The sequence below is a fragment of the Drosophila erecta genome, unplaced genomic scaffold (assembly GCF_003286155.1).
Source record: "Drosophila erecta strain 14021-0224.00,06,07 unplaced genomic scaffold, DereRS2 tig00000000-arrow-pilon, whole genome shotgun sequence".
Classification (NCBI taxonomy): domain Eukaryota; kingdom Metazoa; phylum Arthropoda; class Insecta; order Diptera; family Drosophilidae; genus Drosophila; species Drosophila erecta.
The window spans coordinates 5476355-5495457 of record NW_020825194.1 but is presented as its reverse complement, the minus strand read 5'-3'; the positions used below and the strand labels follow the sequence as shown (position 1 = coordinate 5495457).

The 19103-nt window shown below is 42.7% G+C and overlaps 2 protein-coding genes across 2 annotated transcripts in view; one reads left to right on the top strand and one right to left on the bottom strand.

Annotated features, from left to right (window-relative positions):
- LOC6555190 overlaps positions 1-16945 on the top strand; it is a 30261-nt gene extending 13316 nt beyond the window's left edge. The window contains exon 3 of the mRNA XM_001981590.3: positions 15430-16945. Coding sequence (XP_001981626.1) covers positions 15430-16421 — 992 coding nt within the window. The 3' untranslated portion in view covers positions 16422-16945. The remainder of the gene's footprint in view (positions 1-15429) is intronic.
- LOC6555189 (DNA-binding protein Ets97D) lies at positions 16733-18842 on the bottom strand. The gene is made up of 5 exons (XM_001981589.3): positions 18653-18842; positions 18461-18575; positions 18330-18399; positions 17560-18274; positions 16733-17500 (listed from the first exon to the last, which is right to left on the bottom strand). The coding sequence occupies exons 1-5, from the start codon at positions 18714-18716 to the stop codon at positions 17070-17072; spliced, it is 1395 nt and encodes a 464-aa protein (XP_001981625.3). The 5' UTR covers positions 18717-18842; the 3' UTR covers positions 16733-17069.
- Positions 18843-19103: the final 261 nt, after the last annotated feature.

Sequence of the window (19103 nt, the reverse complement as noted above, 5' to 3'; positions counted from 1 at the left end):
GGGCCGGCGGCGCAGGCCAAGTCGAAGTTAAGAGGCTAAGAGAAGATATTAACTAAATGATAATGCTTAGCAGGTAGTTAAGGGCTCGGTCCGGCCAGAAATTGCCTCGTCCACGAGCTGAAGTCAGCTTCCTCCTGCCCCGATCTTCTGAAGCGGAAGTCACCATTTGTGCTTTGGCGTCTATGGTACTTTATAACTACGTGCTTTTGGCCAAGTCGATGGTATTTCAGTTCGCCGGCTTTACTTGGCGATTTCCGCTTCTGTTTCCACAAAACTCTGATTGACACAACGCAAACTCATTGAACCAACAAGATCAGAACGTGAAAATCCACTTGGAAAACCGTAAGTCTGACTGGCTGTCTGGCTGTCTGTCTAACTAACTGACTGTTTGAGTGCTGCCCCCAATGGAAATTCATTTTCATCGCCTCAATCAACAATTTAATTCAATTAAGTTTTGAAATGTTTGTGGCACGTCGGCCGAACTGCATGAAAAAAATAACAAACACTACTGTAAACGAAAACAAAGCCCCGGCAAGAATGCAACTGCAAGGCGCACCAAATGTGTTTAATTATCAGAAACGGAATTTTCATGAACCACCAACTAAAACAAATGCCAATAAAAAAATGTGCATAAATTTGAAGACAGGTCCCTGCTGCCGGCAGAACGTGCAATTGGCCACTATGGAAAATTGTTTGGGAATGTTGGCCAAAAACGGTGCGGTGTGCTTTCTTGGTACCGGCTAGTACGCCAATCTTGGCTAGCAGATCGTTTTCCCAGGCAAGTTCCAAAAATTGTGTACCAGCTGAAAGGGAAAAAGTGATACAGCCATTAATACACGTTGCACTTTATTGTTATACAAAAACTCAAAGTTGTTATTAACACATATTTAGAAGTTTTATTATAGCACATTTTATTGGGTGCTTAAATATTCCCAATTTAGAAAAATGCCGTCACATCTTTTATTCAGCAAACAAGTTGCCTTTTAATATCATTAACCTCTTAAGGAATCATCCATAAATATTGCCGAATAGGAACAGCTCTCATTTGCATAATCGTTTTGTCACTCTAGAGCGGGATTCTTCTCCTTTGATTAATGAATGTATTAATATAGCGCTAATGACTTGGACCGGACAATTTCATTCCAGAATTAGCCCAGATTATGCCAATCCGTTGAACAGTTCTGAAAAATCTGGTTCCTAAGATTTCTAAGCTGCTGATTTAAGCTGCTTAATCCCAAACTAGTTTGGCTATTAAGTCTTTGCGCTGGGATACGTTTCAATTTTGCCAACTGTATTCGGCAAGTGCAACTGCACAGCAAAACGAGGCAAAAGCTAATCGACGGATCGCGACTTGTATCTTATAAATACACCACAATTTATGCATTTGCTCGCATTTGCCTAAGCAAAGAACCGTTAAGTGTTCGCAAGCCCCTTAATTAAAGGCCATGGAATCCATAGAATCAACAGCAGGGGGAGAAACTCAAGCACTTGGCGGCGCAAAATGATTTCGTTCTTGTTCTCCTTTTATTTTCGCAGTGAATGGCCGCCACTTACAGAACCAATTTACACGGCCGAAAAGCTTGCTCAATTTATGTGAATGTGGATGAGCAAAGGCAGATTCAGATACAGATACAGATACAGATACAGATATATCTGGTATCTGAAAATTCAGTTTAAACAAACGCTGCATGACATTGAACAGCAGACGGACGGCGGAATTCTCTCCGTTTCCTCCATAAATTTTGGCCAGTTTTGTAATATTTTGGCCATAAACAAAAAGTACTGAAAAATGGTTTCTCTTTGGTTTTTAAATGTATATTCCTCTGTTTCGAATAAAGTAATTAAGAGTCTCATTGAGAGGATAATAAATCAATTTCGCTTGGCTAAACACTTGAGAGAAGGGAGAACCACCGTAGAATGCAATGCCAAAGCCAGCGATTTGCAATAATGATGATGATATCATATGCGGGAGGAGTGCTTCAGCTTGGCAATTAGCCGATCTGGGTGTTTTTGCATTCACTGGGTAGTCAAGCTGCTTATTACACAGAACCCCGATTGCCGATTGCATATGCGATGACTTTGGGGCCGGACGGGTTTCAGACGATGTTATATAACTGAATCGTGACTAATGGCAACAGCTTTGCGTTTGCTAATATGCATGGCGGCTTATCATTCACTTCTCGGTATCTCTTGGGAAAGGGGGTCCGCAAAATGGGTACTTAACTGCCCAGAATCAATTTGAAATAGTAGGATTGTTTTACTTTACATTCATTGTCTTAACAACGGTAACTACACTCAGCTTATCTATTGTTGATACAAGTATCAGCATTGACCTGAATGCAAAACCATTTATTGATCTTTCCGTGTAAGTGCACTTTTGATTACAGATATGGTTCTAAGCATTATCTTTTATTGATATTTAGTCATATAGGTGGTATCAATCAGCTAAGTAACAAAGTTTACAGGTCAATGGAATGAACTATTTAATTTTCAGGCATTAGCTTTAATTGTTCTTAAGGTGATACTTTGAATGTGGATGACGAAATCATTTTTAAGAACTTTCATTTTGTCATCAGATCTTTGGATACACATCATATCAGAAGCCTGGTAGAAGTTGCTCACGCGGTGATCAAGAGCATTGAACCTGTAAACTTATGTTGTATTTCTTCATTTTTATGACTTTTGGAAGTTTCCATTTCGAGAGTGTTGAATAGTTTTTACATGCTCAGCTTAACAAGTGGAATTGTAAGTATGGGAGAAGAAAAACAGTGGGGAAGGTGTCTGGAAAATAATTAAATAATAAAAAGTAACTCTGAGTGGGATATACATTAATTTAAATGCCATTTAAAACAAGGCAAACCCGTTGAATCATCGCCATTAAAATGTATGATGACAATGAGAAAACTAATAAAACTTCCCCCAAGATTCCCAGAATCTCAGCTATGAAATTATGTTTTACCGTTACGCATTGGGATCCATACTGAATCAGTTTTTTAGTAGCTGGGGATCTAGGTTTAATTGATTAATAATGAACATTTTTACACAACTTATTCACGCATGATTTCATGATTTGATGGGCCAGTTGAACCCAAGTTCAAGTTCAGTTGGCACAGTCGGCGACAGGAAAAAATAAATATAATTAAAAATTATTATGTCACGCAATGTTTACGAGTGTTTGTCGGTCCATTGCGCAATTTAAGCGAACGCTTCGATTTCTATCCACAATCGATGAAAATCCGAAATTGACGTAATGTGTTTTTGATTGAACATTTTGGGGCACGTTTCAATACCGATCAGGCGCCGCATGAGTTGCCAAATCAAAACTACAAACAGTTTGTGAATGAATAGCTTTAAATTGGCGTGTTAATGACAACAACAACAACAACAACAGCAGCAGCAGCAGCAAGCAACTGCAAAACTGTAAACTTAATTTTTCAACAATATTTTTCGCAATACTGTTGGGTATTTCAGCCGATTTTGCCATCACAGCCGCAAGTCAGCGCGCGCTTGACCCCAAAATGAAACTTATAAATTGATTTTTATTATTTCTTCAACTTGTTGAACTCAATCAATTAGCCAGAGATAACTCGATGTGGGTGTCAGCAATGGCAAATTGTCGCCGAACGAGAATTGTTTGAAATTTTTCATCGCTGACCTTTGGTCTTTGAAATCTACTATAGTATATGCTTCAGCTTCTGCTTCCTTCGTAAAAACTCATATTTTTCTTTCCTTCTCTTGCAGGTAAATCAACATTTTCCATATGGAGGTACTCGTGGAGCTCGTGTTGAGCCATAATAACATGCACACTTATGGCCACGAGGAAAAGCTGAAAACTGAATAATTATTCATTAGCCAAGTGCCAAAAGCGTATTCAAATGAAGTTGCCCATGCGAAAACCCAAAACCGAAACATGTGTCAGCCATGTCAATGCGTTTGGCCCAAGTCAAAAACCCCACAGTCGAAGCTCGAGTGCATTTGTGCTCTTTGGCCAAATGCGGTTTTTTTCTTTTTCAACGGCTTCGAGTTGCTTAGGATGATTTTCCCCCTTTTCCATGGCAAACGATTTGCCGGCGGAAATTTCATAATCATGGTAAAATGAAAATGTTACATTTTATGAAAATGTATTATTATGTCCATCATAAAAATGTCATTGAATGACACTTGCGCTTGTCCGCTGCACTCCAAAACCACCTCCACGGAATATTTTGACAGCAGCAATTTCCCAGTCCCCCTGAAATAATAATAAAAACCCCGCACTCTCCCCCCTCGCCCACCTCTTGATTTCCCAACATTGCCACAGCCCTCTGCTAATTTTTGTTGATTCAAGCAACTTGCATTTTATTTTCAACTCGGTCGCGGCGCCAACGCAGTTATATAGATAGAGAAACGAGCAAATTATTAATAGAGAAAATCAACCAAAATTGAATTAAGTAATTTTTGGTTTTTTGGGTGAACTGCAGTCGACGTGCGATCGCAATTATTGCCACGATTTGCGGCCATTTCCGCTTGGCTGCCGCTACTGCGCATGTGCCACTTGTTGTGGGTTTGAAAATGGGGGTTTGGGGGTTTGGGGAGCGGAAATGCCTTCTAGTTAAACAATCTTTATGGGCCAAGAGCTTAATTTTGTTTTTGTTAATGGTTATGGTTTTTTAAATTGCTTATAATTGAGGTGACGATATTATGATCACACCCAAGAAAAATTTGAAAATGCCGTGGCCTCTATACTTTTTCATGAGGCCATATTAATGTTACAAAATATATAAATGTATATGTTTAAGTAATTACATTTTAGCTAAGTTTTCTTTAAGTGCTTTTGAATCTGAATAGATTCTAAAGAAGCTTGTTTAAGACTCTACTGACTACTGTGGATGGCAGTCCACGTAGTGACGAAGCGCACCAGGTAGACATCTTAAAAATTCCAATATTTCCACTGCCGTGGGGCGTTTAACCAAGTGGCGCAACATTTCCTTCGCCCATGGGGCACATGAACTTGTTGCTGGGCACCGTTCACTTTATAAGCCCGATTTGCTCGCTTTCCGTACTTTGTGGACTTCAGAGACGCGGTGCGCCTTTGGTTCTTTATTTCAGCAGTGCTACGGTCTCTTTTTGTTTCGGGTAATTAAAAGCAGCGTTCAAAGTGCAACTGCTGTGGGTTGCATTTGCATAGACATGTGTTCAAACATTTGCGTTGCGCTTTCTTGGCTGACAAGTGTTGCTGTTGCTTTGCTGCTCTTGCGGCTTTTCGAGTCGCGTGGGCGTTTCAATTTAAACAAAATATCCAGTCTGCGGGCCACGGTTTAATGGCATTAACAATATAGACAAGACACGCCCAAGCCAAGCGGCTGACTGAGTGACCTACTGCACTCAAATGATCGGCGACATGTTGCAGTCACAGCAGTGTACAACATGTTTCTCGGCTGAAACAAATTCTGACACCTGAATTTGCTACGCATTTTCAGGGAGTCATTAATTAGTCAAAGTTGGAAAGTTTTCATACACTCTTTTTCGATATACTCGTATATATTTTTGTTGGTGAAAGTTTCGCTTTGGTGGAGATAGGAATTGAAGTTCGGTTCGATTCAGTCGGGCATCGCGGGTCAGGCCTAGATTCATTTTTCATAATTACAAAATCGAATCGTACATTACCTTGAGCTCAAACTGCCAAATGGGAACGGGAAAATGTTGATGCATCTCTCAAGTATTTTTCATATTCAATGCTCTGAAGACCTTTCAAGCCTTTGTGGACCATATTTTTGTGAGATGCGATACCCTGGAAAAAGTTAAGTGAGTGCTAGGGTATGATGATGAAGTATGCATTTCAAATTTTTGCGTAGACAACTAGACAGAATACAAGGCTACAGCAGCATTTGGTTTACCATATGCATTTCCCATATATAAATTGGGTATCTTCTGTTCGATGCTTGCTTTTTCCGAGCTGCATTCCTTAGCTCATTTTCTTTGTCTTTTTCTCAAAATGCACTTCAAGCTGCAAGTTTTGAAGGCTCAAGTGGCACTGGAGTTGTCAGCTGTTGTTGCCGCATTGTCGCTGTGTAGCTTTAAATGCAGCTGCGGTTTCTTGGCGGTGGCCCGATCTGTCTTGGCCTGGTCCGCTCCAATCCGATGCCATGCCATCCCAGCCAGTCCAGTACAAATCCGAATCCGAGCGGGCTTTCGAGCCATTAGAAGCGCATGTCTGTGGCCGTGTCGACAACAATCAATTGCCGGTGAGCGCATTTTATTGGCGTCATCAAATTGGCTTTCCGTGGAAATCCGCATTGCCGGAACGTCAAGCCATCGACTTTCCCAATAGAACTTCAGAGCCAAAATGGTCATCATCATAATCGTAATGGCCAGGGCGATGATCATCTGGGACATGGCCGATGAGATGCTCCGATTGTTGCTGACTGCCATAAATACGAGCTGACATTGCTTGGCATCTTTTAGTGGCAATGCGGCTCGACTCGGATCGGCTGGGCTGCCCGCATTCTGTGGCCAGGAGTTTTCCTCTGGAAAAGAGTCCCCAACTCCCCGAGATGTGAGTATGGGAGTCGAAAAAAGCAGTATTAATTGTTCAAACATACTCGAACACACTCGCACACACCTTTCAAGGAAGCATTTTCCGAGTTTTTCACATATGTACTACGATATATATGCAATGTGCGCCTGCTTCATTTTCCTTTATTTGCACGATTTTTGCCATATTTCTCTCCACGTTGGAGCACGATCCTCGGATCTTGGATCTTGGATCTTGGACCTCCCTCCCCCAAAATGGTGGCGACATTGTGACGTCGTCGTGTTCGCTGGCAGATTATGATCAACATATATATTTGTTTGTAAGTACGAACATATATGTACATATGTGTATACGAGTATATGTCTTGTGTCTTTGCTGTAACCATGACAGCGAAATATTTCTGTTGGTGCCGAGTTGCCATGTGTGAAAATATTTATTTTCCATCTGCTCATGCGGGCCTGCAATGGGAATGCATTTAGTGGAGGGAGGTGGGAAAAGGGCTAAAGCTCTTGATGCATCCAAAATCGGAACAAACAAATCTCAGTGGATGGGCTTTTCTCGGTTCTTGAGTGTATTTGGGCAAGACCTCAAATGGCCTTTATAGTTTTAAAGCCATCAACTCAATTGAAGAGGGTTTTCTGAAGTGAGGCTTTATGGAGCAGCTTTGAACTAGATTTTTTACAAGCTGGAATTGGGATCAATGAATGTTCGAGGAATTTAAGTAGGAAGCAGTTGGAGTCAACTAACTTGTCATATAAATAATCATAAAACAGTACATTTTGTTTATGAATTATGCATTAGGTAAAGTAACTTGAATCCTCGGATCATATTGATCTGAATAAGCTAAATGTGGGGTATGAGAACTAAAGCAATCTGAACACTAGTACTGCCTAGTTACTTATTGACGGTTAAACTCTGGCATTATTCGAAATACAGAAAACTTAATTGAATATCGCGTCCGAATCGGACTTTGTTTGATTTTCAAATTGCAGTCTTTGCACAGCCATTAACCCAAGTTCTTTGTGGAAGAGGAGGGGCTATGAGTTCTCATGTGGCTCTACACTGGGCATAATTGTGCTGCTGTTGCAAGCTGCAGGTTCTTATAGAGGAGGTTTTTTACCAGATTTATTTATTTTGTCTGGCTCTTTGGCTTTTTTGTCTGTCTGTTTGTTTCTTGTCTTGGCTTGTCTGTGCGGAATTCGGTCAAGTACTCTTGGCTGGTTTTGTTCGATTTGATTTGTGTGACATGTGGAAGCTGTCGGCTGCCGCATTATTGACACCTTATCGGGCGTGAAAATCCAAAAGCCCCCTCTTCGATGAATATGCATGAGCGGAATTCACAAAACACAGGAAACCGTGTGGTAAATGTTGCTTTCTACGCATTTGTTACACTTTGAAACACGCTCTCCTGCAAAGTAGCGCTTATCATTTGCTCAGAAATTTAATTATTTCGCCTGTCAGTCAGTCGGCAGAGTCCCGAAAAGAAAGAAACGTAAAGCATTTTTTAATGAGCCACTACCGACCGACCTTAAAAAGAAAGTCAGGCGACATGTCTGGGCTACCTTGGATAAGTTTGGACTTCGTGCCAACATGTTTCTGCTGTTTGTATTGTATTCCGTATTCCGTATTTTGTGTTTTGTGTTTTGTGTTTTGTATTTTGTATTTTCTGAGGTCTCCCTCGAGTCCCCTTGTTCGATGACTCTGCTCATTTGTGGATCTCTTGTTGGCCCAGGGTTTTTTCTTCGCATTTTTTCGAAAAAAAAAACTTACGGAAGCCGTCGCTGTCGAAGTTGTTACTCTCATTTTTTGGTGAAAGAAAATCTCTGGCTACCGTTTGTCAAACAATTTCTGTGGCCACAGCAAAGAAAGGATAACCATCATAATTGATTGAGCCAGGTTTAGAGCGCAAACAAAGGCAAACCTTGGCTGTTTGCTCAAATGTCTGGTGAATAAATCATCCTTTTATCACCACTTCATCATCAGCTGGACGCGGAAAAAGTGCTTCCATACAAATAACTAATTATAATTCACACACAGGTATGTAAATAGCCCCCTAGGGTTAATATTTGATTTCGGCCAGCTTTCATTTCGCCGGTCTGCAATTGTTTTCTTCTTTTTTTTTTTGGCTAATTGAACGGCCCGCTGACATTATCATGGCCACTTTCCCCGCCAAACTGTGAACAGAGAAGCTACCGAGCAGCCAACGGGCTGTCAACTTCATTAGATTTGATTGCAACAAGAAATATCATGGAAACATTAAACGCCTCTGAATAAATTCAAATTAATTGATAAACACAGAGAAACCGGAATAAAAAGAGAAATAAAATTATCGGCCATAGAGGCAGTCAGCGTTTAGCTGGCCAATTTGCAGGCCAAAAACTGCAACCGTTTGGAAAAAGACACAAAAAAAAGCGAGTTGGTGGCTGCGCATGCGTCGCCAGATTGCGCAAGTCCACTCGGTGGTGCAGTGGTGCAGAGTGGTGCAGAGTGGTGCATAGTGACTGCAACCAGTTGGCAGAGTTTTGCGTGGCGTGTGTTTAACTTTTGAGCAGATTTTGTCGCATTTTTTTTCATTTCGCTGTGCAGGCAGGTATTTGTTTTCACAACTCCCCTTTCGGCATCCTGGCTCCATCAATGGCTCTATTTGATGTAAACCGACTGGCTGGCCGGCACTTTGAACCATTTGAACTTTTGGCTTTTGTCTGATTTCGGTTTCTGTTTCTGTTTCGGCATTGCTTGCCCCATTCACCCACCATGGGGCATGTTTTATTTGATATTTATTTTTTTCTCTACTTACCAAATGCTACGACATTTCGTCATGCTAATCAGCATGGAGTCACTCGTTGGCTAATTGGCTTAGACGGGCTAACTGGCTGCTTTGGATCTGGCTTACGATTTGTGAGTGTGCGTGGCTATCAGATTACTTGACATATTGCAAAATTAGATTTATATATGGTCAGATGGGCCGCGGAATGGGGAAACTTACGCTAGAGTGATGCGGGCTCGTTGCAGCTGACAAAGAAAATAATGCGGTTATCCAATGGAACTTGATTTATCCCAGAGCAAGTTTTACTTTCTAGAAATCATTTGAATAAAATACCTTGAAGATCATTGTACTTTCTGCACGTTACTCAACCATTTCTTGTTTATCGTAATCACTTTAGAAGACGGCCAAAATTTAATGAAGGAACTAAATGGTTTCAAAAGGTGCTTTATTGATTGCCTTTAACGAGCAAAGTACCCATTATAATAAAGTACCCCAGGGCTAAAGCTATAAATTGAATTAAGGCCGCTTAGGGCCAATTTTACTAATGATGCAGAAATATCTAAGATATCAAAGAGTGATTGGAATTTCTTGCGGCTTTCGACATAGAAATATATTCAGGTTAGTCATAAATCCATAGAATTTCGAAACCCCTTGAAAAGTACTTGGCTTATTAATGAATAAATTACAATCTGGTTCTAAAGGTTTTGTTTTCTAAGAAATTTTGTATGGAGTGTTTGGTGTGGAGCGACAGCCTACAAAATGTATGGCTATCTGATCTTAAAACAGTAATGTGATTTGATTGAGTGGAGGATTACCTACGCAAACTGTTTCCTACAAAGATTGTAACTGTTCTAGATTGAGATCCCGCCCCATTTCCGCCCCATTTCAGCTGATTGAATTTCGATGTAGTTTTCTCAATCAAGTCCAATGCCAAAGTCAAGTCGCTTATTATTATAGAGATTTTTTCCCCTACCCCATTTGCATTTACTAATTTATTTATTTACTTGTCTGCCTATCGGTACTGTATCTTTATTATGCAAATGCAGGTGGTGTGTGTCTGTGTATCTGTAAATTATGCAAATATCAGTGGGCCGATTGTGCCTTTGTAACGTGCAAGCCAATTTAATTTGTGACATTTGCTTAGACAATTTTCTCCATAAGAATTTCGAACTTACTTGTCTGTGACTGTCCTCCATCCATATCCATTCCCCTCAAGAATTTCCGCTGTGTGTGGGCCTGGAGCTGAGCTGGTTACCCCAAGGAACTTGCGACTACATGAAACAATTAAACTCAACATGCATTTATGTCAAGTTATTCGCGCTGCGCCGGCAATTAGAGAGCAAACCAACTCGAAGTGGGCAACTGCAACGCATGATCACTGATCGCTGGGCAGTAAATTAAGCAGCACTTCCACTTCCATATGGTTACGGCCACAGTCCGACAGCTGCGGTAGTAAATTTGATTTTTATGGCTTGAAACATGTTGCCAATTGGCAGCCAACTGGCCTGGCCAGTCCAAAAAGAGCGAGGAAAATTGCGACAAACAAAAAAAAAATAAGTGAAAAAAATCTGTTTTCCCGATATCTGTCACCAGTCATCGAAATGGAAACCTTGCCGACTTTTGAGGTGTTAATTTGGCCACATGCCGAAAGCTTTGGCCATAAATTCAAGTCGTGTTCACGTCGCGTGCAATTAGCCGGCCCAAAATCTTTGGCTTTGGTTTTTCGATTCTAGATCTATGGATGTTGATGAAGAATTTTCATGTGCTGTCCATACCGAACTTGGAATTAGGATCTGCTAGCTGTTTGGTTGGCCTTTTAAATCTGTACTTTTTGCAGATAAAAACACATAAGATTTCAATGAAATATTATTCTTATACGAGTATATTACATAAATCATTTTCGACACGTAATAGTGGACAAAGTCTGTTTGGTCAGCTGAATGTTAATTACTGGTCGAACAGCCAAAGTCAAAATACAATCTAAAGAAATAACAAAAATCCAATTTCAACTCAGTCTGAGTCTGAGTATCAGACTGAATCCCAGTCGAAGTCTTTTTTGTTCAGCAAGTAAATCGTGACAATCATGACAAAAATCGAACGGATGTTTGAAACCAGCAAATGCAAAAAGCCTTCTTGCTTTGTTTTGGGTATTTTGGCTGGCAATTTATCACAAGACCGCGAACAAAATCTACAGAAAATAAAAGATTTCAAGCCTATAATTTTGAGACAGGCGAAATGACAATAAAAACAACCAACAATACTTCATAATAAATTGTCATTTGACGTGTTTGAAATGTATTGGCAATTAAAAACGCAATTGAAGCATGGAGTGAGTTGAAAGGGCGGGACAGATCGGCGCTCCTTGGTGCAGTGAATCGCATTTGAGTCGTATATTTATGACTAGTAGCAATTTTGGGAGTTCATGAACCAAACTCTGGGTGTGTAGAGCTTGGTCATGATACCCAAACCAAACCAAACCAAACCAAACCAAATCAAATCAAATCAAAGGCAAGTTGAGTCAACAAAAACACTACGGCTAAAGTTTTGCGATGATATTCGAGTTGATTTAAATAAAAGGCGTTTGTTATAAACAAAGTCACAGAACTCAAACAAATTCTTGGCAATTTGTTTACATTTCTCTTCTTAAATTTGCTTATATGACACCCAATTTCCATAGAATAACACAAACGCTTCTTTGGCCAAAGTTGTGCTCTCATATTATTTCCACTTCTGTGGTGTCCCTCAAAAATGCTGATTAAAGGTCTTTGTTCTGTCGATTTCGTTTGCTGATGCCCATCGTCCCAGGTCCGCCCATTCTCAATTTATTTTGCCTTATTTTTTGTCGGCTTTTGCTTGCCCCTTGCCCCATTTTTTGTGAGTTGCATGTTGGAGTCTCGAGTTGAGTGCAGTTTGCTTAGGGCGCACTTAAGTACCGTTATTTTAATAAACGCCATTTGCGCATGCGCAGCCTCAGTTGGTCCGGTTTTTGTTCGGTTTTTTGGGTTACATTTTTTGTGTGGCCGAAAATACTTTCTTCACATAAAAGAAATTGAATTACTGCTGATGGCAAAAAGCTAATTTCGCATTGCATAAGCATTTTCTTTGCCAAAACCGGGGATGTAGAAGTGTGCGGTGCGAGGTGGAGTGGGTGGAAGGAAGTGGCTCATAAAGTATGCCATTTGTTTTTCGTAATACTTATTTACTCTGGCCATTGCATAGAGACATTGTTTGTTTATTTTTGCTGCGTTCTGTTTGTCGCTTTTTGCATAAACATTTATGCAAATGTCAAATGCCTAATTGACAGACAAGAGCCAAGTGCTCGCCTCGCCTTTTCCCTAAAAAAGTGTATGAGCGCCTGTATTTGGGGGTTGCGACTATCGGATACCTGGGATTGATACGATTTTGGTTATTATTCGGAGCTCAAAACTGGTTTTCTTACTCAAACGATAGTCATCAATAAACTCTTTTAAGATGCTAAAAAGTTTCATAGGTCTTGGGTCTACGAATATCTCGATTACTCCAAGTAGCTCATACCCTTGAGTTCCCCGAGTACCGAGTATAAAATCCATGACAGTGACCAGGCATTGTCTATGCTGGCAGCAAATTACAATTTACGATCGACGATCAGCGAATCGAGCTGCGCTGTGTGTGCGACAGCTCCACATTTTGTCAGCTCCACATTCTGTCGGCGGAACCCTCTGATTTGGAACGACCTTGAGCCTTTGCGCGGTCCAATAGAGCCGGAGAACCACCCTCCACTCCGCTCCACTCCACTCCACTCCCCTCGCTGGGTACTCAATTATCTAGATGTACGCGTTATAAAGTGATCTAATGAATTTACTTTATGCGTGTTTCATTTGATGGTGATTGTCCGATAAACATTTTATTTCGCTTTTTATGGCCCTAGCTGGCTGCTGCCTTCTGTCTTGTTTGTTTTGAGTGAAAGTAATTTGGCGATTATATGTTTTTTGTGTTGTGTTGTGTTGTGTTTGGTGCCTGTGTCTATATCTGCTGACACGCCTAGATACTTGGCACATCATGTGCTAGAAGCTAAAATCCGAGAGTTGGTCCGCAGATTCTGTGAGTCATCCAAAGAAAGTTTAAACAATGCCTTTCGGGCTGTTAATTCTTTGCCTTTCCCAAACACCAAAAACTGATGATCATGATGGTGATGAACGTAAATATAGTTGTAGTCATCAGGGTTTTATGGTTGCTGTATGCCTACAGCCGCTTATTTAGTCAATCATTTTGCAGCAGGTGAGGAGAAATTTAAGTCTTGGGCGTGGCTGAAGATGGGCTGGTCCTGAATTATAAAAGTTGAATTTGATGAGATTGTTTAATCATGGCATAATTTAGTACCGAAGTTTGAATGGGGGAATAAAAATCGATTGTATTGAGTTTTTCCATCGTTATGCGGCAAATTGGCCCATCTGCCTCTCTATCTTTGATCTGATCTCCTCGAGGATTGCGCTTGAGTTCATAGCAATGGACAAATTGATTTGCCATATATAGTCTGTAGCATTGAGCGCTATCCACGGAACCGACCAATCGATATCATTATTTATATCGCTTCAAGATCACGGCAGTCTGCAATTGCAGAACATTTACATGATCACCTGCGGAAGGTGCACACATTGAATGCATTGAATTGGAATTGTAAGTCGGCATTGACAGGCGGACTAAAGGCAATCATCCATTTAATAACCAATTATCATTGATCAACTGCACGCCCAGTCCCCAGAGCTCGGATCGAGCTGGAATACCAAAAGAACGACCGAAAGACAAAACACTGGCCAACTGACCACTGACCACTGAGCAATATCAATTACGAATTACATCTGATTATCCGCCTCTGCCTGGGAATTGGCCATTTCCATTGCCATGGGCAATGCCATGGTCGCGATCATGGCCACAGCTCTTAGGATTCCAGATTCCAGATTCAAGATTCAAGATCCATCCCAGATCTGGGGTATGGGACTCCAGATCCAACTCCCGCCTGGGGGATGTGTGTGTCTGATTAGCGCATAAACAAGTTAATGCCATTGATGATGACGATGCTGAGCCACCTGAACAGACGCCAAGTGCATTGCAATGGGGGCCGACCGCCTCGATCTGGATCTGGATGCGTACGTGGTGCGATGTTATTGTTTTCATTGGGTATCCAGTATCAAGATATATTGGGCAGGGGCTCCTTCAGATAAGGCCCAACTTCTGGCCTGTTTGGGAGTCTCGGTGCGTCTTCGACTTCGTCGTCGCTGTCGTTCTCGTCGTGGTCGGTTGACAACAGAAACTGGCGGCGGCTTGGCAAGCTTTTGATCTTGACGAAGTTTTAGCCGCCGAAGCCGCTGGCAAGAGCCTGTACCATGTTGAACTTTCCCAGTTTTCGTCGTCTTCCTAGAATATGTATATGTATCTCCTCCTCTGTTTGCCCAACACTTTTTAGGGCGGACAGGGGGTGGCGATATGCTAATGTTGTTTGGGTTTGGGCAGCCAAAAGTCAAACACTGTTTGTTGACGTTACCTTGAATTCGTAGAGAAACAAGCGACGACACAAAAGCCCCAGAGCCATGCCAAGATCTATGGCAAACAAAGATGTTTGAGATATGTCATGTGTTCAGGGCGGACAGATCTTGACATCATAGTTAGGGTTCAATTGCTCTGGCTTCGCTAGGGATCGTCGTCTTATTTGCAGTCCATGTGAATGCTGTGGGGAGTGTTGGAATATTACCCTGAAATAGTACCTAGTTTCACATTCAATTAGATGTACATATTTGATTTATAGCTACTATAGTTACTGCACTGAAATAATTTTGAGATATTTTGTTCGTGGTTCAAAATATATGAATAAATAAATAGAATAAGCACGCCTCGGTTTTTTATATACCAACTTATTATGTGAATTCAGGGAATAGACTTATACTTAAATCCTAGAAGTGTTTGTTTAGTGTATTTTTAGTGTATTTCCCGAAAAGTCTGGGAATGATTTAATTCGTCGGCATTAACGTGGACAATTGTCTGTGGGAGTGCTGTGACTTGTGTGCTCCTATGCAAATGAGGGGACAATTATGCTGATCAGCGCTAATTGAGGGAGCCATAATGACCCACAGAGTGACTAACCCAGTTCCGTTTGCATCTTTCTCCTCCCCAGGCTGCCCGCTGACTACGAGTTCCCACTGCCTGCGCTGCAACAAGGCGGGCTGCATCAAATGTCCGATGTACCTGGTGACGGACACGAGGCAGTGCGTGGATCAGTGCCCCGCCGGCTACTTGGACCAGTGGTCCGCCCACACGGAGTTCATGGGTCGGGTGTGTGTGCCCACCGGCTATTCTGGACCACTGATGGCCGCACTGGCCGGACTTCTCGGTGGCTTCCTCGTTTGTCTGTCCCTTCTGGCCGTCGCGGTGATGTTGGTCAGAAGGAAAAGGCGGCGAAAGTCCATCAAACAGAAGCTGATCAACGAGAATACCATGGATCGGGCGGACTTTATGAGGCAGCTAAACGAGATGCGTCCGAACGCGGAGTACTTTCTGGCCATGCTGAACGATACCCGACGGCAGATCAGGAAGCTCTATTTGTCCGGTGAAGTGGCGGCTGCCAACTCGTACAGGCCCATAGTCCGGGATCTGGCCAAGCTGCTCATTCTGCTGAACAGACCCATTGAACTGATTCCCGCCCCGCCGCCAGATTGGTCCAGGCTGTATGCCTGGTCGGAGCAGGCCCTGGAGCGCTACAAGCCTCAGGTGGGCCAGCTCATCGACTTCTTTCAGGCCTCACACGGTCACAGTGGTGGTCACCACGAGGTGCTCTACGCTGCGCCAAACAAGAAGAAGCAACTGCAGCAGCCCAGCATCTTCCGGCAACAGGTGACGCCCACGGCGACGCCGCAGGGAGTGGGCGAACTGATGGCCGGCGATCGGAGCAGCAGTGCCTCGGCGCAGCAGAAGCTGCACCTGTTTGGCTCGCTGATCAGCCTGCACGAGTTCGAGGAGCCACGGGCTTCGGATCCTTTCGGCAGCAGTTTCAACACGCTGAAGAGCGGCAATCTCATCTCTGATCTCAATGCCAGCTCGCTGTGGCTGGAGGACGAGTTCTACAAGCTGGGCTTTCGACCGCAGGACGAGATCACCACGGAGCTGTAACTGCATCACAAAACTCATACTCAAAACTTAATCAAAAATAAGTATTACCCCGGCTGGCGGCGCTAGCCGTTCGAGTCTAGTGCCAGTTCAGCTGGGGAAAAGAGGCATTTGCGTGCACATTCCGCCAGGCCATCATCATCATTCAACTCCATCGACAAGCTAACTGGGAGCCCATTTAGCCGGAGGCGCTAAATGCCCATGCTTAGAGCTTAGTTAGATCAGTTAAGCAAGCAAACTAGTCACGTAAAATCACAAACAAAACCATCAACACACAACGATGCCGAGGAGACGGAGCAAATGCAAATGGAAATCGCGTGGAAATGAATTTAGTTTTATGGATTTTACAAAAATCGCAACAATCATGTAACGAACAATATTCAATATACACACTATAGAAATACTATTCAAATAATAACTAAGATGATAAAGAGTATAAAAGCGATTCTTATAGCTATACCTTATGTAGACAGAGATTATAAACCCTAGCGAATACGAAATGGATAATAAAATCGTGTGCCTTAAGATTGTAAAATATGTAACAATTTGTAATATTAACCAGGCGCCGTCATCCGACCAAGTCAGCCAACGCTAAGGCTCCTCGTACTTCCAGAGTATGTCGGGTTCTTCCTTGAGCTTGAGCTCGCCATGTCACGTGTCTTCTTTCATGGTTTCCGTTGGGACTACGCGCTCGGGCACTACCTTGCGCTCGTTGACCAGCCGGGACAGCTCTTTTGCATCGTAGCCGATCAATAACTTCAAATCGCAGTCAAATTTGTATGCGAATCGTTTGCCGGACACCTTGGAGATCATATCCCCATCGTAATAGTAGCGGAGAGCCCTTGACAGCTTTTCATAGTTCATGGCGGGTTTGTTTTTCTTCTCGCCCCAAAGGCGTGCCACCCGATCCGGATCAGTAAGCTTGAACTCTCCCTCGGTGCCCACCCATTCAATGATGTTCGTGTGCTCGCAGTCGGTGAGTATTTCCAGTAGGAACTGCCACAGTTGCACTTGTCCATTATTGCCGGAACCGATGGTAGTGTAATTTGTGGGACTCATAGATGTCGGAGTATTTTCAGCGGCTGTGAACGAATTAGTTAATGTTAGTTTAAGCTTTGGTGTAATTTTCTTCCCTACTTACAATCGGAACTCTTGACGGCTTGGTAAGATTTGCGCATAATCCGCTGTTCGAGGGAAAGGGTGCCCCCTGAGGTAGTCGATATGGCAGTTGCCGACATGATTCTCGGTTGCTTGGGCTTCCTCTGCTCCTCCGCCTGTTTGTGCACCACCGATACGAAATTGCACTCTTTTAGCAGCTGGAGGTGGGTCCAGAAGATGTTGCCTGGATCACGGGGCAACTTTTGATTGAACTCCTCGTGCGTCATTGCGCAGAGTTCCTGACCATTCATCTGCCAGTCGCTCATGTTGATGCCACTTAGCTCGAACTGTTTGACGGCCCACTCCAGCCAGTGGGTCACGTGAGACTGTGTCCATTCGATGGCCGCCTCGGGTATCTTCAGGCGTATCTGTTCGCGCTTAAACTTGCTGTCCAGAACCCAGTTCAAGACTGGCTTAACATCCTTGGACTCAACGGATTCTTCTTCAGAGTCTTCTTTGTGCTTGCGTTTGATTGGAGTTTTGATGGGACTTTCGCTGGAGGAACTCTTCTGGCTGGCCGTTTCCGGGGGCGAGAGCTGACCCGCCACCTCCTCGGCCATGGCAGCCAGAGCTGCCTCCGTGGGCTTCAGGACATCGGCGATGTTGATGCGTTTGCGAATAGTTTGTATCTGCACGTTGATCTGCACCAGGCCTTCTCCCTTAACGCACTGATCCACGAGATTCTTGTGGGATTCCAGCTACACGAGATTGGGCGCTTAAGTAAACACTTTATTATCCTGCAGATAGACTCACCTCTTGTGCATCCTGCAGCCAAAAGGTATAGTAATTCAGGCACACCCCTATTTTTTGCTCAACAAGTGATCTATGTGTAAAAAATGAGGGTTATTTGCATGGCAGACAGGGGTTATATTCGCCAGACTCACTTGAGCGCGCTGAGCGGTTCCCGGATGTCCATGTGTAAGATGATTATGTCGTCCGGCTCCGCCTCTGTCTCCACATCGATGCTATCCTCGAACATTTCACTGGCAATCACTCTCTCTGCAAATTGTTTACAATTAATATTTTGGTGCAACAACAGGTGCGTCCCAATTGGGAAATGGCATTTTCCCACTTACCCAGGGCATCGTTAGCACTGAGGCGGCGTATTAGCTCGTCCGACAAGTCATTGCTGCTGTCCATTGTGGCTTCTAATCGTAAATAACTGCCGATATTTACTATAATTTGTTAACAAATTTGTCTCGTGGATTTATTATTGCATCTTCAGTGTGACCGTATGCGGCTGGTGTGGCAACACCAAATAATACTAAATGGCGTTTGGCCAGGGCTGCACAATCATTGGCCAGTATTGCCACCAGTTCAATTTGATTTCAAATTTTGGCGGCTCTTTTAAAAATAATACAATTTTCAAGATAATGTAAATATAAATTTCTGTTAGCAAGTTATCGAATACAATATTTACCTTATGATGAAATTAATGTCTAGAACCACAAAAACTAACAAAGCCAAAAGTGTTTATTTACTTTTTAAAGAAGACATGATTTTGCTTTAGTCTCTACTGGTAAATAT